This window comes from Micrasema longulum, unplaced genomic scaffold, assembly GCF_059751315.1.
Source record: "Micrasema longulum isolate JH-2025_06_02 unplaced genomic scaffold, ASM5975131v1 h1tg000222l, whole genome shotgun sequence".
Classification (NCBI taxonomy): Eukaryota; Metazoa; Arthropoda; class Insecta; order Trichoptera; family Brachycentridae; genus Micrasema; species Micrasema longulum.
Genome location: NW_028277427.1, coordinates 1472704 through 1498943, shown reverse-complemented (window position 1 = coordinate 1498943; position 26240 = coordinate 1472704). Strand labels below are relative to the sequence as shown.

Here is a 26240-nt window from a genome sequence, read left to right as displayed (position 1 = left end):
AAATATAAATGCAGCAGAGAAATAAGAAAGAATAACAGGTATAGTAAGTAATCTTTAAAATTTGAAAAAGCAATATAAGGAGAAGATTTTAAACCAAGGTAGTTGATAAAACTTCATTAAAGCAATTTTATCAGTAATACAAATTTCAGTAGAGAAATTTGATTAAAAATAACAATATTAATGTATGTAATGTGAAGTGATAAGAGTAAGAGAAAAAGAGATCAACGGGAGTTTTATTCAAACGTTTTTAATACACTAATTGTAATCCTGTATGATGAATTTTTAAATAATTGTAATCCTGTATGATGGATATCTATATGGTTAAAAAAGCTGTTAAAAGTTCAATTATCTTCAAATCCTTTCTGGTTTTCTCTTAAATGTTTTATTCGTTATATATTGTTTATATCTGTTTAATTTTCATAGAAAGGTGCTATTTTTTATCTTGTTTTCCTGATTTTTTATGCTTTGTACTAGTTATATGGAAGGTTCGGTATTGCGCTACTCACTCAATCGAGCTGGAATAAAAATATTGTTATCATTAACTCCTATAAGGCTTTTTCACGGATGATTATAACCCCCGTTGATCGCGGGGGATACGTTCTGGACATGGCCGCAATAAGCAAAATTTCGCGATCAACTGGGGGATATTTCACGGTAGTCTATCAGATATTTTTCAGCTGATTCTATGTCTGTACTAGCCGATTCCCCAATTATTATTTTCAGGCAGTGCAAGTTTGATCGTTTTTTAAACCGATCAAACCACCCTTTGCTTGCTTAAAAAAAATCCGCTTTCAGATTACAAATGATCACAAAGATTTTAAAGTTATTGTTGCACAATTGATCGCACTGTAGACTCGAGCATTTTGAAATCCCTACCTACAACTCCAAATTGACCACCATTTTCAATCATTTCGATTATATTTAGTTTATTATTGAAGTCACTACATTGCGAAAAATATCGCGTTATAACGAATCCGCACTCGCCAGGGTCGCTATCAATGGTCGTTACCTGTATTTCAGGGGCGTGCGGTGGGGTTTTTTTTATTAGAGAAGCAATTAATATATAAGTAATTGGCACATAATAATATACACTGCCCTTAAGAAATTAAAGACAAACTAAATATTATACACATATAATTAGAAAAAGTAACAATAATTGTACATATCTAGTAATAAAATGTAAAAACAAATCAACCAACTTCACTATAATATATACTTTAATAAATAACTGCGACGTATTTTGTGGCATTTTATTTTATTGGACAAAAATGCAGCGAAACCAAAATAGATATTATCTTCTTAAAAAACATTAATTTTCAACGAAAAAGAATTGTTCATTATTTGAACCAGAAAAATCAACATATGTAGTAGATTATAAACTTTTTTCTTTTAACAAATCAACATTATATTGCTGTAATGTTTGAATTAAATTCTACATTTTATTTTGTATTCCTACTCCACCACAAAATAATAATTATAATATTATGTTCAGCGCCAAAATACTAAAATCGCATCTGTGCTGCGCGGCGGCGGCGCGGTGTTGCGTTTGCATCGCATGTAAACTACATGGAAAATAATGTATTGATATGTTTCGATTGCTTCCGTTGCGTTGTGAGAATTTTAGTCTGCGCCTGCGCCCGGACTGCGCGTTCAGTACGGCGCTGGAACGGAATTTCGAATTTGCTTCTATCGCGATCGTTCTTTAAATCGATATCCAGCTAGGCAGTAGCAAGAACGCGCCGACCAGGCGATCAGTACGCGCATAACAGCGCTGGTAAACGGATGTGTCGGGAGGTCATGTTGCTTTTTATCATTTTTTATAAGGCGATATTAAAATTCCTCCGCAATTTATCGCGATTATTAATATATATATTTTTTGTTTATAGTAATCTAAATGTAAAATATTATGCCTGATATTTAATTAATTTAAAATGCTATTTTATAAATATTATTTGTCTAAATTTAGGGAAACCAATGATTCCATGCGTTCTATGAACAGATCGCGCATGCTGTATTTGTATTTAGGGGGAGGTCGGGCGTAACGGGTACTTCTCATATCTGACTGTTAACGCAAAAGTTGACTGTTTACACAAACTGTTAGCATATTGCATTGTTAGCTTACCCCTCCGTGGACAAATCAGTCTACCACGGCCGACAGCGAAAGTAAAATCTTGCATGGCAGGTTCTTTAAATTTTCTCGTTCATAAATATTTTTAAAAAATTTATTTATGAACGAGAAAATTTATTACAGGTAGGTATGTTGTGCCATTGTAACTTATGTGATAATTATTTTATATCAATTGATAATACTATGACGCTTGGTTTGTGTTAACTGTAACGTGTTAAATTTACTGAGCAAGTGCCTAATTTTGTTTACGGACTTCAATTCAAATGGTAGTGCAAGACAGGTACAACAGGCAAAAAAAAATGCAAACGCATGTTTACCCTCCTTTAAATAATATTAATATTCTTTATTTGGTATTCAAAACAATCGCATTGACAAACAAGTTCAAACGAGGCATAATCGCGAATAATGTCATAATGTTTAGACTTTTATATTCCTACCTGAAAAATATTCTTCATCTCTATTGCTATATTTTTTGTTTGCTATTTTGCCACTAAATTCCCATGTTTGTATGGATACTTTAAAAATGAAAAACAGGGTAATTCATTTATAGGTTGCTTTTTATGCTTCAGGCCGATTTTATCTGGCTGCCATTTTGGTTTTGTTGTCATTTTTCGGCTCATATTGACAATTGTGGAGAGCGGTTGATAACAATTTATTATGAAGCACTAAGCGCCGTAACAACCCGTTGAAATAAAATAAAGAACATTATATTTGTTTTAATTGTGAATACTCGAAAAATATTGCGTGATTTTCTAGGTGTTAATCATGTGCCAAGAAAGTCAACTATTCAGTGTATAATGGATGATTTTAGTACATTTTTATACACTCAGAGATATAGCAAAGTCTGGGCGACAACGTAGACCCAAAAATATTGTTGCGGTGAGGCAGGATGTTAGTAAACCCCTCATCGACGCCGCGCACAGGGATTAGGATGTTGGAAAACCATCACGACTTATTGGAAATCTTTCTTGCGCCCGAATTTGATCATTTGGGCCTATAGCACTTGCGGTTCCAACAGGATTGCGCTAAGTCCCACACAGCTCATGCTACGATGCAAATTTTGCGAGAAACTTTTCCCGGCCGAATAATATCAATTGGTGATGATATCGACTGGCCCCCGCGATCTCCAGATTTGACCACCCCCGATTGTTTTCAATTGTGATACTTGATGAATATGGTACACACCGGCAAAACAACGACTATCTTGATGCAACGGACAGCATTCGAAAAGAAAATTACGGAATAATACCAGAAGTCTGCAAAAATGTCATAAAAAATATGATTGAAAAAGATAGCATTCGCGCCACGGAAAGAGGCGGCCACTTAACGGGCATCATATTTCAAACATATTTTTAAAACCATTTAGTCAATCGATAAAATATTCACTGTGAAGTTGTCTTCAATTTAAAAGCTATTTGAAAAAAAAACATCGAACTGGAACATAAAACGCACCTGTAGAAGTCGTTGAAAGCAGGTTATGAAATTGAATATAAAAATAGCTCATAATCGAACAAATAAGAAAAAATATAGGTAAACAAAGAAAAGTGATAATATTATTTTTGTTTTGTAAAATTGATAACACAAACAATAATAGTAAACATGTTTACAGTGCTCTCTTTTATTATTGATAGAAAATGTAATTGATGACGTCAAATTAATAATATGAATAATACGAATTAATATTTAAATACATTATCTATTCTGAAGTTGATTTGTAATTGATGTGAGTAATATTTTTTATCAAAATAATACATTTGACACCTCGGAACGTGCGAGATGGGATAAGAGTATTTTGATAAACTTTTCTTACCAACTCGTAGCGCAGTTGATTCTCCAGTGAGGAGTAACGCCTCTTCTACTCGTTCGGTTCCCTGTGGTTCCATTTCCCCCTCCAACATCCTGCTGGATCTGTTGACTGGTCCTGAAAAAAAATACGTGAAAATGACAAAAATAACAATCTTTCGAACCTGGGACCTCATGCGTGGTAGCCGAATATGGTAACCGATACACTACAAGGCAAACATAAGTTATTTCTCGTTTCTCTTTGTGATTAAAAAAAATCATTTTAGTTAAGCATTAACTTTTGAGTTTGTTCACTGTACTTCATAGTCCAAACGCTCCCATTACACCTCCGTCAACACTTATCAGTTCAAGGTTTACTCTTCGTTTTTATTCTCAAAGCACTTTTACTATTATTATTATGGATAACTTATATAGCGCCATTTTCGTAATATAATACCTCAAGGGCGCTTTACATAGTGATTCTATTGTTAAATAAATTTAATTGAAGCTCCTAAATTTGCAATTCAATTAAAACAACCTATTTTGTTATCACATGCTACGGATTTATTCAAATAATTTAGAGAACAAGTGGGTTTTAAGTTTTTTCCAAACATCACTTCACTTTCACAGCCTCGCACCTCTGCTGGGAGAGCATTCCATGCCATAGGGCCTGCGACCGCAAATGCGCGTTCACTAAATTTAGTGCGCTGTTTGCGTAGAGGTATAATAACTTTTTCTCTCGCCGTAGGCGTAGCTGATCTAAGCGTGAGACGCCTGTCAGCTAGTTTATCTGGAATGCTAGTTTCCTTAGATATTCCGGAGCAGAGTTGTGCAGTGATTTATACGTAAGCCAACAGAGTTTGTATTCGACCCTCTGTGGAAAACGTAGCCAGTGTAGTTCCCGAAGTAGTGGAGTGATATGACTGAACTTAGAGATTCCGAAAATAAGTCTCGCTGCAGCATTCAATAAAGCACCCTCTTAATTCCCATCCACAATTCTTCCTTCGTCTCTAATTTATATGGTGTCCATGTGGCTCGACTGTGGAATCATGTCCCAACCACTATCAAAGATGTTTCTACAGTATCTCTGTTTAAATCATGCCAGAAGAAACAACTTTCTCTTCCTCAATCTTTCCCCTTTTCCCCTCTGTTTATTCCCCTTTCCCATTGAATACTAGTATCGATATTAAATGACAAATGTTAACACATATCGCTAGTTCTATTTTTGTATTTATTTATTTTTTCTCGCGTACGTTTTGAAACTTAAATCATATAAAAAACATCTTAAATTTTACTAGTTGGTTGGAAGAAATTGCCACTTAGCAATAAGCTTGCCATTATACAAATATGTATATTCAAGAAGTTCAATAAACGAATGATACTGGCACTTTTTGATTTTTGATTATTGTAAAATTGCTAAAATTGCAAAAACAAACATCGCTCATCGCCACCTTACGATATCTCGAAGATGTCAAAAACGACGAAAGAAAATTGTACGTTATGCATATTTTTATAATAATAATGAATCATTGGGAAAAACGGCTCTAATATATGCATCAGTATATTAAAAACATTTTGTTTAACTTGAGTTGTAAATATTCCGTCGAGTTATCTGTCTCTCTTAATCAATGCTTCGTAACGGTTTGAAGCTTTAACTGATTGTATTGTTTAAATTGATATATCTCACTAGAGACGTGAAACATCCGGAAATCCTTTAGTTCAGCCAACTGCAATACTCAACACACACTAATACACATAGCTCTTCTTCCTGCCTACCGTCTTGTAGAAAAAACCCTTCAACTAGTCAGTAGCGAGTAGAGCCACAATGTGAAGACCATGAATTACCCTTGAATAAAAATGGTGAGATATGAAAAGGTAATTAGGTGTTAATATATATAGTTTTTTAAGCAATTCTAGTGTATGAACTAGTATCGGTTCTTCTTCTCAACGCTGACCCCAGAAGTAGGTTGGCTTCCATCTCTCGGCATTCTTCTTTAGATTCAGTTCCTTTTTACCATACTCTGTCTTATCCCACAAAGTCTGTCCACCTCTGTTGTACATCACAAGGTAGAGTTTAGCCTCCCTTGAAGCCTGCTCTTCATTGTCAAACGCACACAAATAGTCATCTGTCAAACGGGAGCGATGCTTTGTTTTGATTGCATTTACTGTAGAAAATGTAGATTTCCAGAGGAAAGTGGATAAAAAAAATACGCAGCACATCTCCGCAAACATGGATATTTTTCTTCACAAAATAAATACTCCTATAAAAAAAGACAGGCGGGCGACTAGGAACGAATACGCGGTCCACGCTTTGGCCACCCATGATCTATAACGTGTGAGCCCCTTAGCATCATTATCATCCTAGTACGGGCAAAATGATTGTTACCTATAATGTGATTTTGATCAATCATGGCTGATAATAAGGCTGATACGAAAGCTCACGCCTTGACTGGGACCATTCTACAGATTACGAGTGTAGAGGATAATATAAGGAAGTACCAGTACCTACATACAATCAAGAGACGTTCAGAGAGAGAAGTCCTCAGAGCAATCAAACAATCGAAAGTCCCTTTCAAAAGGAAGTTGTTAGTTTGGATTAATTGAGTGGATTTAGATTTTATTCACAGCTTGAACGAAAAAATAATCGAAAGAGAGTGGTTATAATTTACGGAACATGGGTGTTAGTATGGAGTTTGAAGATGGAGGTTCAATCATGGATAGAATTTTGAATGTTATACAGGAAATCATCATCAATTATTGACGGATTACGGTTTCGAAGTAGTATCACGACCTCAATTTTTCTAACACGGTTATTTGTGACTAAAATGAAATTCTAAAATAAGAGAGTGCGTTTATCATAAAAACGATTTAAAAAAACAAATAAACACGGCAGGTGATGAGCTCTGTAAATGCCTAGAATTTTAAATGCTTTTCATTATAATATATACATCTATATCTGTTATATATCGATATTTATCTTTTCTCATAAAATCCCCGTTGATTTAAATAGAATGAAGAAAAAGAGTATGCAGGTGTAACAATTTGGGGAAATATAATAATCTATATAAAGAACATTGGGCCAAGGACACTAAGAAATAAAATAAATACACAATCGCATCATAATATTCCCTTTCCACACCTAATGGTGAAAAGGGCACTGCATTGGTACGTACACTAACCGCAGCGTATCTTGATCACGTTTATTTATTGACTTGGCGTTTATTTTGTAGAACTCTATACGAGTATTATAATTTTAAAAATAAAATCAAACACTGATTTGAGTCGATATAACAGTTTTTTTTAATTTTTAGACTACTACTACTACCATCACGCCATTTCCCCGTAGGGGTAGGCAGAGATAATAGACCGCCACACACGTCTATCCTGGCATACATTCCTAGCTTCTTCCACATTCATACATCTTGTCATACATGCCCTTCGGTTCTGTCTGCTTTTGACATGACCAGACTTAAGATTTTGGTTTATCTGATCATGCCACGTCTTTCTTGGTCGTCCTCGTCTCACGTTGCCGTTCATTTTCGCCATATATACTTGTTTTACCATTCTTTCGTCGTCCATTCGTTCTACGTGACCATCTCAGAGACCCTTTCTTAATCTTATCAATTATACTTGACTCAGATACATAAGTGTTGGGACTAAAACTCCGTTGTGCACTGCCAGTTTAGCTTCGATTGACATATTTTTATTAGAAATTACTGTGCTTAGTGCTCCGTTCATTTTGTTGCCCGCATTCACTCTTCTTTCAACATCTTTTTCTACTCTTCCATCTCTTGAAAACGTGCATCCCAGATACACAAATTCTTCTACTTGCTCGAGACATTCGTTATTTACATTTATTATGCAGTCAGTAACCTCACCATCCCTTTCAAATACCATCACTTTTGACTTACTTTCGTTCATCGCCAATTCGCTCTCCAGGCATACATCATACATTCTAGAAACTATTTGCTGCAAATCATCCTTGCTGCTTGCTAACAGAACTGCATCATCAGCATACAACAAGCAGCTTACTGAAAAATTATCCATTTTTGCTCCAATACCCATACATTCTATCTCTTTCATACAGTTGTCCATGTATAGATTAAACAACTATGGTGACATTACACATCCCTGTTTCACGCCTTTTGAGATCGCAAACCAAGATGTAAATCCCCCATTAACTCTTACTCACGCATTTTTAGACACAAAAATAATAAATCGGACAACTGTTTCGCCTCGTTTTTGACTACTTTTGTTACATGAAGGTAATATAATACTCAGTCTTCAACGCTTTAAGTGCCAGAACATATGTATATAGATATATTTATCTTTAATTAATGTTATTTATTGACATTAAAGAACATTTATCATTTCACAACTTTTATCCAATTCAATTCAATCATTGTTGCATTCATTTATTACACTATTATTAAAAATAATAATTAGCATTAAAAAAACGAAGTAATTTTAATAAAAACCGTCCATATAGCACGGAACTAAATAATTAGGTACTGATCAAAGAATCGGAAGTTGCGCGTCATTTCCTGATGTGTTGAAACACGCAAAACCTGTGCAAATATTTGCTACTAATAAATAATAATAACTAATCTTACGCGTAGTAATATGTAATGTTTCATTTCATCGCCTTGATAGTAATAATGTCTGTCTTTATAACTAATTGCCTTCTAAAAATAATTGCTGAGATGCCCGAAAGTATGAAGAATTAAAATAATATAAAACAATACAGTCCATTAATAAATGTTTAGACGTATATATTTTCTTTTTTCATTTAAATTATTTATTGACAATTCTTGATGGAATTCCATTGTAATGATGTAATAACTTATATTTCCATATAAGTAATTAATTTAAAAAATACTTGGTACACTTCCACTTATTTATTTTGATAAATTAGCGCTTTCACCCTCTAATCTTCAGACTGGTGAATATTATACAGTGTAAGGGTAATTTATATAAAACTAAATATTATCTTAAGTGTAGGTACATATAAAAATAAGTTGAAAACGATACAATACGCAATATTGCAATGGAACAGAGTGAGACAAATTATTGAAACATGTGTTGGCGGCGGTGTACTTTAAGAAAATATTATATTATTTGAAATATATTTATTGTTTTATTACAACGAACAGGGTCTAACTAAGGGGGCTAATAAGGGTGAGTTTTTAAATTCTATCTGCTGATTTATTAAAATTCAATCACTATTATTAATTTTTTATCCTATTTATTTCTAAAATTTCTAATCTGTCTAACTTTTGACCTTTATGTCCTACATGTAAAATTTTTATGTTTTTTGTTTTATCAAAAGTATGTTTAAATTCATTTAAATGTGATGCATAGTTTGATTATTCGTTATTTAATCTATGTGAAGCTAAATGAAAATTTTCATTTAATAAACCTTTTACGTATAAATACTGCAAAATATAACAAATGTTAAATAAAATTTATCTGAATGTAATGTAAATTTAATGATCATTTTTACAGTCATAAACGACATTTCACTTGAAAATCTCTAAAAAGACAGCATGTTTTCTAAATCGTTTGAATTCGAGGTACATGCAATCCATTTTACTACTGAAAAATGTGACAAATGTCAGATCGCAGGCTTATTTCAGTGTTATACCACGTTAGCCGCAGGTATAGATGTGGAATAAGTTTCCATGGTTATATTGGATATAACTTTATGCGAGGTTTATAAGTAAGTTTTTTTACTATGCCATCCTTATTACATCACTATGCCTAGGCGTAATTTTGTACCATGTTTATAAGTAAGGCCCTATAATGAAGAAGTTCAGTGGTTTTAAATATTTTTTTGTTTGTTAATAGACTATTAAACTAAACCAATTTTTTTTTTAATCAATTTTTACATATCGTATTATCAGCGCTACGATTTTTTGAAGTTTTATATTTCTGGAATCACTCCGCGTGTGAAATCAGAGGTTCTCTTCCGCTTATTCTCGATCAGTTCTTCCCATTGGTCCATTCACGGCAAGCAAACCAGAAATCTTTCATAACTCTCGCATCATTGGTTGATTCATATGAACCAGTGACGTTGTTCAAAGTAGTTCGTTTTTATCAAAATGTTTTTTTATTAATTTCTACGTACATTTTCAGGAAACTTTGACGTACAATTTAATGATCTAATTTTTCCGCGGGCAAGAAAACATTTATTGTATCTAATTTCCCGTAGGGCTGAAGTTCCTTATTGTAACACTCTCAGGAATGTAGACCTATTAATAAAAAAATCTTACACTTTGAACTAGCCTATGAGCAAGTGGGGTGGCTACATCTACAAACATTTTGTTAAAAATGTGAATGTAGTATTGAGTCTATTTTATGTAACCTTTAGGTGATTTTCACAAAAATAGCGCTCTATAAATTATCCAAAATTATATATAACTCCAGATAGCAGACATGGAACGATTGAATTATCGTGGCCTACAAATTACTAATTTGATAGTATAAAAATTGAAAACTATTTTCATGAATGTTAAACAATTCAGCTAGATGAATCCCACCCAAATCAAATAAATATTTGTGTTTATTTTTTGTTGTTGGATAATTGAAATAAATTAATAAAAATATACTAATGTACACTTAGCTGTACATAAAATATACACAAGTATATGTTTTCGCAGAGTAATGGACAATACTGAAGTAAGATGTTTTATTTCAACTCAAACTCCAGTTTAAATAATTCGGAAGCTAATTAGTCTGCATTTTAGTAATTTAATTATACAATAGGCCTCTTGCTGTAAGGTTCAGTGACCAGACTTTATTTTTGTAATATCGCAAAACCGCAATCACTTTCTTTACATGTTTACCTCTAACAATTACGTCAAAGTAGCTTCGCTTCTCGACAGGGTAATCAATTAACTACGTTAATAAATAACTATTCGTGTGCAATATATATTTTAATATCCGAAAAAGATTTTTAGTAAGCTACGTGTGGAAAACGAACGAAAAGGCGCTTTTAATTTTATTTATACAGGGCCTTACTTATTAGATTTCCTTATACCAGGTTTACATTAAGAAATAACTATACCCGACTTAACTATTTATAACCGATACAAAAAAAGGTTACATATAAAAATATTTATTTCCTGGATAAAAATATTTATTCACTGGTTATTTTATGCTTCATTTTTTTAAACAGTCAACACTGATATGTGCGCGTGCGCAGTAACTTTCATAACAACAACAAACAAACCTTTAAGTCAAATCGAGGCTACTGTCAGTGTAATGTAGAACACTGAGAAAACCGTTAGAAAAAAAATAATTGGGAAGAGGAGAAGGTAAATACGAGCTTATTTATTTAGTTTTTTCGTGTTTCTTTTTTAATCACAATTAATTAAAATACATACTCGTGCAAACCTACAACATTTAAAATATTATTGAAATAAATTATTAAAAATCACTCTAAGAAGGACGCAGGACTTCGAAATTGTTTAAAATTGAAAAAATATCCATTTTGATTACCGAAAAATATGACTTCTGACAAATCACGAGCTTATTCCAGCGTCATACCACATAATGGCATTCAATGTTTTGATCCGCCGGTTGCGAAATAATAATGTGCTGTTCCTCGATCAACACAGCACAAACTATGACGTGCATGCACCAATGTCCCGATTGTGTCGTATTGTAAACCCGAGACAAGATCTGGACTTTTTTGGTGTAAGTCTTTATAGTTTTAAAAATTCACTAAGATAGACCGGATCTTGTCTTAAGGTAGTAATTTTTATTTTCTTTGTCCAAGCTTTAATTTTATTTAGTTGTATTTTATTTTATTAGTGCCTGTATTTGTATTTACCATCGTTAGAATGGACTGCATAAGTCCGTCAAATGAATAAATAATAAATAAATAATGTGCCGGTATAAGATTCTATGGTCGCTATCCCAGATTTAAACCGCGTTTAACTTAGAACGATTTAGAACGATTGCAGAATATTTGTATTCGTTATATCTTTAATCTTCGCAAATTTGACCACATAACCGAGTATCGCACGCAACTACACTGGCTCAGTATCAAGCATAGAAGAAACATTCACATTCTATCACTTCTTCACAATATTTTAAATAATCCCACTTCGCCTGTTTATCTGAGAGAGCTCATCCAACCTCTTTCACAACACGAACTATCTCTTCGTTCTAGTAACGAGAGAACCCTTTTAATACCCTGTCATCGCTCTAATTTTTTTGCCTCCTCTTTCACAGTAGTAGCCGCTCGATTGTGGAATAATCTACCCACTAATGTTAGAGACGCCCCTTCATTATCTACATTTAAGTCAAGATTGAAATGTCACTATCTATATATTTAAATTGTTCCTTTATCTTTCTTCTTTCCTTCCCATCCCCTCTCCTCTCTTCATAGTATAGTGTTTTTTTTTTTATATGTATATTTATTTTTGTTAATCTTTGCTTTTAATTTTTGTATAAAATTGTAAGATTCAATATGTCCATGTATTTATAATTTTCTCAAACTGCACGGTTTGGGTAGGTAGGAAGAAATTGCCTTAAGGCAATATGCCCGCCCTTATATGTATATTTATTGTATAAGTGTCAAATAAATAAATAAAATAAACTCTATGCGAAGTTTATAAGTAGTACTTTTGCTATACTATAATTTTCCTACCACTATTCTCAAGCTTAACTTTACACCCGATTTATAAGTAAGGCCCACAGGATGATAGGCAAACGGTTGTCTAAACGGAATAGGCGGGCAGAAACGCCTCAACTCCACTTCGTACCCCCTCCACCCCAACTTGATTTCCATTTTCTAATAGTGCGTTATTTTCAACTCGCTGAAAATTGTTACCAAAATTGAAATATGTGGGTACATTATTAGAACACTAATATTTTTTTTTTTCTAATAATATATTAACCGAGGCGTTTTTATTAATATTTTAATCAAATTTACTATTTAGTTTTTATTACATACTCAAAATATTGTTGATTATTTTTTAAACCTAAAATTGAACATAAATTTTTATCCAACTGGTCCAAAGAACTAGGGTTGATTTAACCGTCTATTTTTGGATCTGTTTTTGTAAACAATTATTGTCTGTTTTTTTTAATAAATATTATATATTTTCATATATATTTTACCTGCTTGCGAAAATATGACTAGCGAGAGTAGAAGCAGGCCACAAGCCGCTCCCAGCCGAGCGTCCCCTCTCATTGCGTCCTGAAAACAAATTAATAATATATTAATAAATTTAGTATAATTAAAAAATAATAATATTGAATGATGTATCATAATGACGTTTTGTAAATGATTTTGTATTTTTTTTTGTATTTATATTTTATTTCAAATCAATCTTAGTTCATAAATGTTTTAATACAAACACTACAACATAACATAATGAAAATGATTATTGAAAGCACAGGGCGTTAGGCGTAATCAAATCATAATTTACAACTGACCATATTGCTAATTTTAATACACTGTAACAGCCATAATATTAACCATTTAATTTCCCGAATGCATAATAAGTGGGTTTAGTAATTTATTTAATCGTATTTTAACTTGGTTATTTGGAGCTTGAAAACAATAAGACCGTAAAAAAAAACCTATCAACGGAGGCCTGTAGGGCCGAATGAATAAGGCCATTAGGGCATCTTCGTCAAGGCTCGCGGCTGATCGAATAAGGTCCGAAGTGCCGAATTTACTAGCATGTAACAGTCGGCGATAGCACTGTTGTTATTTTAAATCACAGATTCTTCGCTATTCAATGTTTATCGCTTACTAATCGAACTTTTTGCGTAGATATTTAATAAAATATTATATCTGTAAATTTTGTGTGGTTTTAGTAGCATTATTCTGAATAATAGATTCTTCTTTATTACATTTAGATTGTTCCGAACAGCTTGCCCACCACGTACTGCACACCGCATCTGAGGACATAAGTCTCCTTGGCGGTGCCCCCATACACAGAAAAATTTCTCGTTGCCGAACGAGAAAAGTTGCCCGAAGGAGCTCTCTGTAATCTAGTAGCCTTAGCATTTTTGCGCTGAAAGAAAGTAATCCAGAAGTACATAATATGCACTTCATTGGACTGAGAAAAAGGAAAAGTGAATCACTGACTGGGATTAAATTGATTGGAGATGATCAATTCGCCGAAACGATTACAAAACTTTTTAAAAGCCTTGAAATTATTTTTGGAAGCCACCAGATCTGTATATCTGACAGGACCCATAACAGAGTCACGGATAGTAGCGAGAAGCTCCATTCGGCAATCATAGAGAGGGGAAAGAAACACGACCACAGAATGTGTTCAGAAGATTGATTAGGATATCCGCAGTGTACGAAAGGGAATCAACAATATTAAAAACAAATATTTTTCAATAATATGACCTAGTCCAGTGATCGGGGGTAACCCGAAAAGATTTTAAGCGGTCACGGAATGAAGGAAAAAAAGAAAGAAGAAGAAGCAAGAAGGGCATTTCAATACTTTTTTTAAATATCCGATCGAGATGTTCCTTCAGTTGGAAGTAGACGGACGCCATAAATAACGCTTTCTTTTTAAGTAGGAATTCGCGGATCGTCGCTGGACCTCCAGATCCAAAGGGAACAAGTCCGTTAGAACCGGGAGTGCATCCGTCGAGCATGTCCTATATGCTCTAGCAAGAGCCAGGAGAGGTTGCTCCGTACAACAAAAAATAGATTGTGTGATCCAAAAAGGCGATAATTCGAGGTTCCTGAGATACTAATCAACAGAGACCCGAAGGGCCGATCAACTGAGACCCGCAAGGCTGATAAACCAAGCCCTAAAGGCCAAATTTTCTAGCATGTAACAGTCGACTGTTGCCTGCTAGTAAACATTTAATGTTATAAAATCATGTTTACAGTTTCTATATTCAATGCTTGTTTTATTTACCTATTGACTCTTTATCAATACTTAAATAAACATTTACGCAAAGCACCTGATGATACAGTTTTTAAACTTACTTTATTATTATATATCGACGGTAAAAAGGCCAAATGACTGATGTGCCATAAAATGAATTTTACAGGAGAGTTAATGTTTTTTTTTAGGAAAAGTGAGCATATTTTTTTTCGTTTTAAATCAATTCTAAAACTATGTAGGTAAGAATAACATTTTTTTTCTATTTTTAAAATATATATACTCGTATTACCTGTAAATACTTAGCTTTCTAAGCCATTTGTGATTCGGCAAATTGACCTTAAAATAATTATATGGATAATTGCTGATACGCCACTAACAATTTCTTCTCAATGTGATGAAAACTTCTTAAGCACGATAGTTATTGTTACGGTGTTTGTAGCAAAAAGATTTCATTACTAACAGTACTGTATGTATGCAGTGCTGTAATCTTGTTTTTCTTTTCATGGTTATGTCATTCTATATTTATTTACTATAAACTTATAAATTATTAAAAAAGGAATGGCCCACGCTCAGACGCTGAAGTCTTTGTAGGATTTTTTTCCAAATTACGGTATAACTTAATTTTCAGATGTATTTATTTTTGTAATGAAAATTCTATGTTTTTTTATTTATTTTTTTATTTGAAAATTTATTTATAAACCCTTACGGATTATTGCATTCATTTTACATAAAATAATATATACATTTTTTATTTATACTCTGTTGTTCAAAATAATATTTTTTACATCTTTTGAAAAGTTTGTCTGAGTCTTTTGTTCAGTTTTGTCTGGTAGTTTATTGTAAATACATGTATGGAAAAATAAACAACAAAAAAAAAAACAATTTGAAGATACTTGGTTTAAGTCAAATGGTGCATTCAATATTTTTGAGTATAATTGCCTCAAAATCCAGCCGGTATACTTAGAAAATTAACCTTACATATTAAAAATAGATGTTTTAGAATAAAATTATTTTTATTTGACGTATTCATCATCATCATCCCCTTTCCGCCCCTAATGGTGCATAGGGCACTGAATTGGTACTCCAACTGCAGTGTATCTTGATCAGTTTTGTTACATGAAGGTAATATGATCATTCTTACGCTTCAGGTACCAGTCCTGGGACTTTGAAATATTCTGGTGTGAAAATACCCCTTTAAATAAATATTTCATATCAACCATGTCGGAAATCGAACCAGAGACCTCTTGCATGGTAGGCAAACGCGCTGACCACTACACCATGAGACGTATTCATATTACTAAAATAATAACTGTTTGTCGTGATTTATAAGCCTTATTGTCAAATACGAATAAATATTTTTTTTTTATCAATTACTTTTAGTAATAATATTACCTCAAAGGACTTATACAAATGAGTGGATTACTTTTAGTATTAACGAGTAGGTAGAATTGACTACCTACTATTAGCTACTATTGACGAGTAGGTAGTTAATAATATGGGTATACAACCCCGATTGCTTTAGCCATTGTTATTTCCTCCTCTATTTGCATTCCCATATAGCGTTTATCTCCTTCACCCTGAGCTCTTTATCTTGCGTCATCTGTATCCCATCAAATATATTCCACTGCTAGATTCAAGAAGCGCAGGACTGATCACCTTGCGTTTAGGTAATTGTCGATCATGTTAACGCCGCATCGGTCCGATACGGTGCTTATGCACCATCAGGGGGTGGATAGGGGTAAAATAAAATCGGAAGATAAGATATTAAGAAATCTTGGAATATTCTAAAAAGTGTAAAAAAAACTTTATCGTAACATGGTTACATTTTCTATTTAAAAACTATTATTTTTTAAAAATGTCAAGTTTCGTGTGATATAATCCGTTAATTTTATGTCGTCATACAAGAGGGTTTTTGACGTAAGCGCCAAAATTTACGTCCGACCTCCATGGGAGGCTCATACGACGTAGCTGAAAATTCCGAGTAAAATGGTATATATAACTCAATATCGCCCAAAGTGGCGCATCAGTCACTTAGCCTTTTTACCGTCGATAAATTTACGTCATTTTACCCGCATACCGAAGCAAGTATGCATTTCCCAAATAGAATTATGCATAATAAATTATTTTCAAATGATGTTTGATTTGAGTAATCGTTCAAAGACAAACAATTACTCGTACGCATTCGAAAGTTTTTTTTTGCATTTGAAACATTTGTACACTAAATAAATATCCTATGTAAACAATAAGCTGATTCCGATCCATAGCTGTTTTTTTTATGGAGGACCTCTTTAAGAAAGGAATATCAAAGTCTAAGCATTTATTTACCTTACAATCTGTCATTGGCCGATTCACATAAATGATCATATTACTTGTTATATTTTCCATTCTACCTATGGGTTAACATTTATATCTAGACAGTATAGTGATAATAAATTTACTGACTTTATTTTGAATAAATTATACAAGAACATACGTGAAAACAGATACAAATCAAATACAGAAGTTGTTACAAAGTATCATTATATTAGATTAAAACAAAACGATTTTGTTTTTAACTACTCTTTTAACAGACTAGTTTTGAAGCTAGACAAGCTTCTTCACCAAGATATAATTTACTAATTACCTTGATAAAGAAGCTTCTGTAGCTTTATCGATGTGTAATTGACTAATTGCCTTGATAAAGAGGCTTCTGTAGTTTCGAAACCGCTCGGTAAACAAAAAATAAGTGGAAAAAAAAGTAAAACAAAGATAAATAATGTTTTAGAGAAGGATATATGGAAGTCTAGGTATTTACAGGACTTATGACCTGTCATTGGCTGGTTAAAGTGACCACTTTACACTTTTCTCAGAGCATGAATTATGTCATATCCAAAACCCGTACGACTTTTGCTCAGAGACATCTCTCATTTATCGCACCGAGAGTGTTCAATATTTTGGAAGAGCGTATAAAGCTCTCAAGGACAAAAACTATTTTCAAGAAGTTAAGGACTGGATTTTCCTTAGTGGGAGGGATTTAAGTAGGAAACTCTTTGATGATTTTCCGAATGTTTGAGTTTACTGTTTACCATATTTATATGCCATATATATGTATTTTTTATGTTTCTGATCCTTTATTGGTGGTGATATACTCATGTGTCTGTGTTAACTAATTGCTAGTCCCATCTCAACACAGGACTTACCCATGGAGTTGGGACTTATGTCTCAGATAATGTACAATAAACTTATGTATGTAAATAAATAAATAAAACTGTGTAACATGCACCATTTAGCCTGCGTTTGAACACCCACATTTCTTCAATTCTTCTATCTGTTTTTATTTATTTTTAAACCAGCCATAACAGATCATAAATCCTGTAAATACCTAGACTCTAAAATGTTTTCCATCTTTGTTGCAATTTTGTTAATTAAAGCTCTATGGGGGTGAATCCAGTATTTTATCTACGAACATTTTAAAAGATTAAATATTATAACAAAGTTAGTGCTTCAAAAGGGTTCGAACTATCAGTAGGGCTCGCAGTGAGTCATATCTTGCTAAGGGTGTGATTCTATAAAATGCTGCGAACGCCCAGTTGCATTCCAAATTGTTAGCGTCCACGTCGCGACCCTGGGCAATGGGATCACACTCATAACAGTGTGGTCATAGCAGATAGCGAGAGGATCAAAGGCGAGTTTCTGGCGCCTCAAAACCAAAAGCAGCCAGCTAAGGGAAGGTATCCCCGACAAAAAAAATCCACCAGAGAAGGCAACGGGAAACCACCTGGTCATCTTTTCCCTGAAATCACTATGGCGAGTACATCCAATAAGCAGTTGTCCTGGCTGCGGAATACAAGAGTAGCGCAGGACCGAGATGCTTTCGCTGTAGTGATCGTCAACGTCGGGGGGACCTGACAAGGCACCACAAGATGAAGTGCTTTAAATATAAATTTAATGCCAGATTCTTCTAATTATACCTTCGTTATACCGGATTAAATTTCCTTTTTTATATGCCAACTTGTAAAAACAATTATACCTCGAATTCATTCATTAGACGTACCCGTAGAAATTATAAAATACTCGGTATTATGAAGAGATTTTTAACTGCACGTTGCATTTATACAGAAAATTTCTTCATGGAGTTGATTGTTTGGGATAGTTGCTGATGGTGCATCTTGTGTGGTTTATGCTATGTATACGTTTATATAATGTATATGTTTGTGTATGTTTTATATGTGCATTCATGTGTGTGTGCGTGGATGGCTCGGAGTGTGAATTCGGTATTTTTATTTATTACCAATGATAACCTCCATTGAAAACGCAAATGTTAACAATCATTATTTTCTCACTTGAGTTTCTTATTTTATATCTTTTTGTCACATTTAATGTTTAAATCATTTGCATAATTTATGAAAATTTAAATTGGTCTTTTAATGTTAAAAAATCGTTGTTTTTAATACTTATTTTGTATGACTGTATGTTTTCTGAATAAAATAATAGTAATAAAAAATGACACAACATTTTATCTACGGTTATTGCATGCTACATATTAAGTGTTTCGATGAATCAATGATGACACACTGATCAAGCAAATAACAATTGCACAAAAAGCTTTAATAAAAATTATCTTAAGAGTCCCAATCAGAGCTAGCTCCCTCGGTGTATTTGAAAAATCTTAATGTAAAATCTATAAAACAACTTTATGTAAAAGTTTTGTTACTATACGCGCGTAAACATTATTATCTACCTTCCGTTACAAATACAAGAGTTACTAGATACTCTACCCTGATGCTGCAAAAAAAAAATACAACCTTCGATCAAAGAGGATTGGCCTACTACTCGGTTAAAGTGTACAATCTACTTCCATTATCTATAAGGACAATTAGTAAGTTCTCAAAATATAAAATTGCTATTAAGAAATGGATAGTGGAGGTGGGTTGCTCACGGACCGATGAGTGGATCAAGCCAAATAGGTAAAATGTGTGTACTGTTTATGAAATTTGTTCTATTAGTCTATATATATTGGTTATGTTTTTTTATGATTATTTTAGTTTTTTATTGTTTATTATGTTAATTGGATAATTAACGTTTTTTTTTGTTATTATTATGTTAACTTCGTTAAATTGATTGATTGCCATGCTGAGGAAGGTGTTGACTGCAATTTTAATCCATATTGGTCGGAGTTAGTCAGAGAAATTGTTGTCCGATGTAGAAGGACGTAAGCTGATTTCTTGTTTTACTAATAATGACTTAGGACTTAGGATATAGAGATTTTGGTATTATTTATGTTTTCTCTGGATATTTATTGTTTACTTTTAAGACTGAAAAAGCACACATGATGATAAAACTGTAATGACTTTTTAATATTATTATAAAATACATAATTTACTGCCTTAGAACGGGGAAGCTATCCCTAGTTAGGCAGTTTAGATGAATCAACAGCAAAAATAAAAAATATGTATGTTTACTTTTACTACTTAATTAATTTGTTGTATAAATAGTAACTTCTAAATTGCTGTGATAAATATGTAAAAATAAATAAATAAATAGCTAATCTAAGGCATGTTTCACATTTTGTAAAATGTTTCCCTCGGCACGGGACACCCCAGTGAGGGAACATTATTCTGTATAAAAAAAATAATACAAACAATGTAAAAGTATAAATAAACCAAATTTCAATATAGAATAGGACCTTTGTGGACGAAAAAATTAATACCGTAGATCGTATTCGATTCATGTCATGTTACATATTTATTCTATCTTTTATTTTTGTAAATATTTTCGTTCACGTGACGCAGGATTGATTAGTATTAATTCTCCATCAATATGTAAGTCACGCGTGTTGGGTATTCGGCCATTTCAATGCGAAAAGCGCGATGGACTGACAAAGAAAGTAAAAGGAATTCGTGTTGGTTTAATTTTTAACGCTGTTAATCAATACCGCCATGGCGATAGGGGAGGCGAAGGACACCTGTTCCCTACTAAATATTATTTTATCTTTATTACTATCTGTTATGTCCTGGAGTCAGGAAAGCGACTGCATTCTTCCGATATGAAATGTTAATGAATTAAAATGAGATTCAACAATGTTTGTAGTGAGTCCAAATGCTTGCAGACTGGCTGTTGCACAGTGTGTAAAGTGGCCACTTACATCAGCCAATGACAAGTCATAAGCCCTGTAAATGCCTAGACTCCCATATTTCCTTCTCAAAAATGTTTTTCTTCTCTGTTGCAACAAATTTTAAATGAGATTATTAACTTTTTTGAATAAAAAAATTCTAATGTACCTACTACAGTTTTGTGAGTGAAATAAAAACAGAATCTTAGGCTGGTATTCCAAACGCTTTTATAACGCGGTATAGCGCGTATTTACGTACTAAAAACGTGCTATACCGCACTATAAAAGTGTCCAGAATAGCAGCCCTGGACGAGTGTTTTCGAATTCGACTATTCTTAGATAAAATCCCTAAATGATAAAATCGAATCTGAAATCAAATCCTGAATAATGAAAGTCCTCCCAGGGATGCTATTATAGATCTTATCGCGGGGGTAAAGAAGAAAGTAATTTAGGGATTTTTATTTTTGCCAGCGAATACACTTTGAATGCATAAAACTGCGGAAATGGAAAAAAAACAATTTCACGTATTCATGTTTATATGACGGTTTATAATCAGTGTGGCCATATTTGAAGCAAATTTTAAACGCATGCAAATAATAAAATCCTCAAATCAATCACTCTCTAAAAGGAAAGGAGGGGGGGGGTAGAGAGAGAAAATTCATAAAAAAATCAAAGTTTATTTTAAACTAAAATATTTCATTTTCCCTGGACGTGAGGTATGATTTATTTATTTAACTTTTTGTACATAATGTTATTTGTAAATTGGCGGGCTTATTACCAAATGACAATTTCTTCCAAACAACCAACCAATAAAATAATAGTTTTATTTTAATAATTCAAGTTACAGAACATATTCAATAGAAAATAATGATAAAAAGCTAAAGATTTTAAAAAACATAAATAAACGTGTTTGTTTATAAATTACCATAAATCAAAACTATTACTCGATAGGAAAAAGGAAAAAAGTGGACTGAGGAAAGGAGGAGAGATTAAGGAAGAGAAAGGGGATGTTTCTTTAGACGTGATTAAAACAGAGATAATGTAGTAACATCTTTGATGGTGGATGGGAGATTCCACAGTCGAGCTGCATGGACACTATATGAGTTAGAGAAGAAAGATGAATTGTGTAGTAGGGGTACTAAGAGAGTGCCGTGAGACTTAGAACAAAGAGGTAAACCATGAATTGATAAGCATTGAAATTTTTCACGCAGGTATATAGGAGCCTTAGGACTATGAAGTGCATTGAACAGAAGTGAGAGGGAATAATAGTCTCTCCGCAGTCTAATTTTGAGCCATTTCAGTTGCCAACGATAATCAGAAATGTGGTCATATTTCCTAAGACCAAAAATCTACCTTATGCATGTATTCTGAAGTCGTTAAAGTTTATTGAGTTGCTCAAACCTTAAATCAGTCATGGAAACATCAGCGTAATCTAGAATGGGTAGTAGTTATGCTTGTGTACAAGAGTGCATTTAGTATTAATGGGTAAGAATTTTTGCAACCTTCTAAGTGAGTGTAGAGTGAAAAATATTTTGCGGCTTAATTCATAAGGATGAGCTCGCCAGCAGAGATGTTCATCCATTTGTACTCCTAGATTTTTTACGGATTTCCTGTATTGAATATTGGTACCATTGACATTCTGAGGATTAAGCGAAGATACGTCCAGCTTAATAAGCAATCTTTAACTACCCGCAAACATAATTTGTGTTTTTGATGGGTTTATAAGTAAACTATACTCTTTTATCCGTGTTGACACGCAATTAAGTGTATTAGACATCGATTCTATTGCTTCGCTGGTGTTTTCAGGTCTGCAATGAAGATATAGTTGTAAATCATCTGCATAGAGATGATATTAACAATTGAGACATTCTGCTATCGGATTGATAAACAGGAAATTAGTAATGATGATAAAACTCACCTTGAACAACTTTGGATTTGCATTACACTACATTTCCTGTACCTAAAAAATGCCCTATGCACCATTTAGTGCAGATTATGTCATGATGAATGTAATTAATATCTCGTGGTGTAATGGTCAGCGCGTTTACCTACTATGCAAGAGGTTAAAAAATACATTTTTACACATAAATACAAAGAGGTAACTAACTAGCTTATTAATATTGTTAAAATTTGTAATTCGGTGATTTCTCTTTCGAAATAAATTCAATTATTTATCTCTCCGCTCAGTACGATGCGATAAGACTGAATAATTACTCATAATGCAGGTTATTACGAAATAATATAACGATCGTTTCTAAAAATGACAGAATAATTCATTTGTAGACTAGTTACGTTAAACTACATGTATCTATTGTGTAAATCAGTGTTTTTTAACCTTTTTGAACACCCGACTCGTTAACGAGTAAAATAAAAATTTGCCGAATTCTCGTTTGTCGGTGATTTTGGCGAAGACGTATTTAATTATCTTTCTAATGAGACCATATTTTTATTAATCTAGAAATCATGAGTAAAGTAAAATCTGGTGCAGCGGCTTGACGGCTTGCTTTATGGAATTTAATTCACACGAGATAGACGTCTTCAGAATGAAGAGAAAATAAGAATATCCAGAGTCCTTATTCTGTAATTACTTAGTTTTGTAAATTTATTCGTATGGTATGAGCGGGAACGAAAGCGAAATTCGATTTTGACTGCGTTAGAGTGAGATGGATATATGAGAAACGAACGAACTCGCGAAACGAAATTGTGACAATACGAGCTTAGTCCTTCAGCGCTTAAAATCTTCTTGGGTTATCCCTGATCACTGGACTACGCAGTTTTTATCAGGTCATGATAAATTTAATGACAAATTATTTGTTTTTAATATTGTTGATTCCCGTTTGTGCTGCTGCGTGTATCCTAATCAGTCTTCTGAACAAATCCTGTTGTCTTATCTCTTTCCCCCCTCCCTTTGATTACCGAATGGAGCTTCTCGCTACTATCCGCGGCCCTGTTATAGGTCCTCTTGGATATGCAGATCTGGTGGCTTCCAAAAATAATTTCAAGGCTTTTAAAAAAGTTTTGTAATCATTTCGGCAAATCGATCATCCCAATCAATTTAATCCCAGTCAGTGATTCATTTTTCCTTTTTCTCAATCCAAGGAAGTGCATATTATGTACTTCTGAATTACCTTCTTTTAGCAAAAAGATGCTAAGGCTACCAGATTACAGAGAACTCCTTCGGGCAGCTGTTCTCGTTCGACGACGAGGAACTTTTCCGTGTATGTGGGCACCGCCAAGGAGACTAAAGCTAGGGTTTCCTAGGACAGCAGTGCCCGTATCTTAACGGCCGTAGTGAACGGTGATGCGGTGGGAAGCCGTCGTAACGTCATCTAGAGAGTGGTTTCCTAGGGAAACGGTGTTATCAACACCATTTAACACCGTTTTCCTAGGAAACCACACTCTAGTCATCGTTACGACGGCTGTCCACCGCATCACCGTTCACTACGGCCGTTAAAATACGGGCACCGCTGTCCTAGGAAACCCCAGCTTTACGTATGTCCTCAGATGCGGTGTGCGGTATGCGGTGAGCAAGCAGAATACGGTCTCAGATCTAGCAAGGGAAGCTTTCAAATAAATTATTATTGCTTTTCGCCATATGTGAACCAACGTTCTCTTTGATGGTAGACATAAAAACTAAAAAAAAAAATCACTTCAATTAGAAAATAATCTGGTTGTTTACCTCTTACAAATAAAACCAAGATTCGATAAACAACAGCTTGAAAATAAACAGGCACAGCCACGACTGAAATTATGGTATTTTTATAATATTAGATCTAAAACAGTTTTCAGCTATTCCTTTTCCGTTCAAGCTACTAGACTTTGGAATGAACTACCTCTTCATATAAAAAATGCACCTTCTCTAGTCACCTTCAAGAAACGCCTGAAACATTACTATATATCCTCAGAATCCTAAACTCCCTGTATTTTAATGTTTGTTTTTCATATTATTTTTCTTTCCTTGGTTCTTCTTTCTCTCTCCTTCCATAGTCATTATCTGATTCCACATTTCTCATCCTTTAATATGTATAACATAATCTACTTTTTAAAAGTTAATATGTGCAAGCTATACCTCACAATTAAAACCATCTTTTATTTTTAATAGTTTTGTTTTTTTTATTGTATGTATTTTCGTTTTTTAGTACAAATATTTGGCCAACTCTTCTTTTGTCCAGTTTGTTATTTTGTTGGCTGGAAGAATTTGCTTTTAGCAATACGTCCGCCAAAGTACTTATTCTTTGTACTTAAAGTTTTAAAATAAATAAATAAAACCTTGGTTTACTACTTTGACTTTGTTTGCGACCGCGACCCCCCGTTGAAGACTTTGCGACTCCTATGGAGATTGCTACCCACAGGTTAAAAAACACCGACTAAATAAAACCACGAGGAAGAACATCGAATTTAATATCCTTTTTAACGCGTAGTTGCACAAAAAAGTCTGAAAAAAAACTGAATTACCAATAACTGTGTTACATGAAGGTGAGATGATCAGTCTAACGTACAGGTGCCAGTCCAGGGACTATGAAATATTCTAGTGTAAAAACAACACTTTAAATAAATATTTCATATCGACCATGTCAGGAACTTGGCGAGGCAAAATGATGGCAGGTGGACACTCAGAATAATAAAGTGGAGACCATGGGCAAACAAAAGAAGTAATGGAAGGCCACAAAAAAGATGGTTCGATGACATTGCCTCGATAGCCGGTAAAACATGGACGATGAAAGCGGGTGGAGACGTTTGGAAGAGGCCTTTATCAAGTAGTGGAAAGAATAAGGCTGAAGTAGAAGATGTCGGAAATCGAACCCAAGACCTCTTGCATTGTAGAAAATATGCTTACCATTGCACTAAGAGGAAAAACTTTTGATGATACGTAGGATTTAAGTATCATTTTGTTCAAAGTGCTGCGACTCTGCGCAGAAAAGTTTGGTGAGGGAGGTAAAAAAAGTAAAAAATGCTATTAAAGCAATAAATTAAAAACAATAAAACCCAAAAAATGTTTTTTCGGCCCTAAATTCTCTGTAACTTCATATAAAAATATAAATTAAGAAAAATCAAGATGGGCAACCAATAGGTCCCGGACCTGGCGACTGCAAACTTCCCAGTACTGTGGGTCACCCATCTCATGATGCCACCAAAAAGAGAAACCCCCAGTACTCTTTTGGAGTGAAGAAGGGGCTAGGACTTAAATTGCTTGTCCCAGGTCCGGCATATCAAATCAAGAAAATAACACAACACAAACCAGTTACAGAATCGGCGTGGAGTTTTGGACTAAAAACAGGACTTCGTCCCTTCTCTCTACCGGATCCCGGTGTGTACCAGCCTGAAAAGTGTCCCCTGATGAAGAACAGATTTGTCTTTTATTTCAATA

General features: G+C 33.7%; 2 protein-coding genes across 7 annotated transcripts in view; one reads left to right on the top strand and one right to left on the bottom strand.

Annotated features, from left to right (window-relative positions):
- Positions 1 to 26240, top strand: part of LOC148283572 (DNA oxidative demethylase ALKBH2-like) — a 232741-nt gene that overhangs the window by 19095 nt on the left and 187406 nt on the right. The gene's annotated exons all lie outside the window — the stretch shown is intronic.
- LOC148283574 (uncharacterized) overlaps positions 1 to 26240 on the bottom strand; it is a 184788-nt gene that overhangs the window by 14533 nt on the left and 144015 nt on the right. For all 4 annotated transcript variants that reach the window (XM_088243638.1, XM_088243637.1, XM_088243640.1 and 1 more), the window contains 2 exons: positions 13040 to 13118; positions 3939 to 4049 (listed from right to left, as the gene is read on the bottom strand). In XM_088243638.1, coding sequence (XP_088099764.1) covers positions 3939 to 4049; positions 13040 to 13112 — 184 coding nt within the window. In that variant the 5' untranslated portion in view covers positions 13113 to 13118. The remainder of the gene's footprint in view (positions 1 to 3938; positions 4050 to 13039; positions 13119 to 26240) is intronic.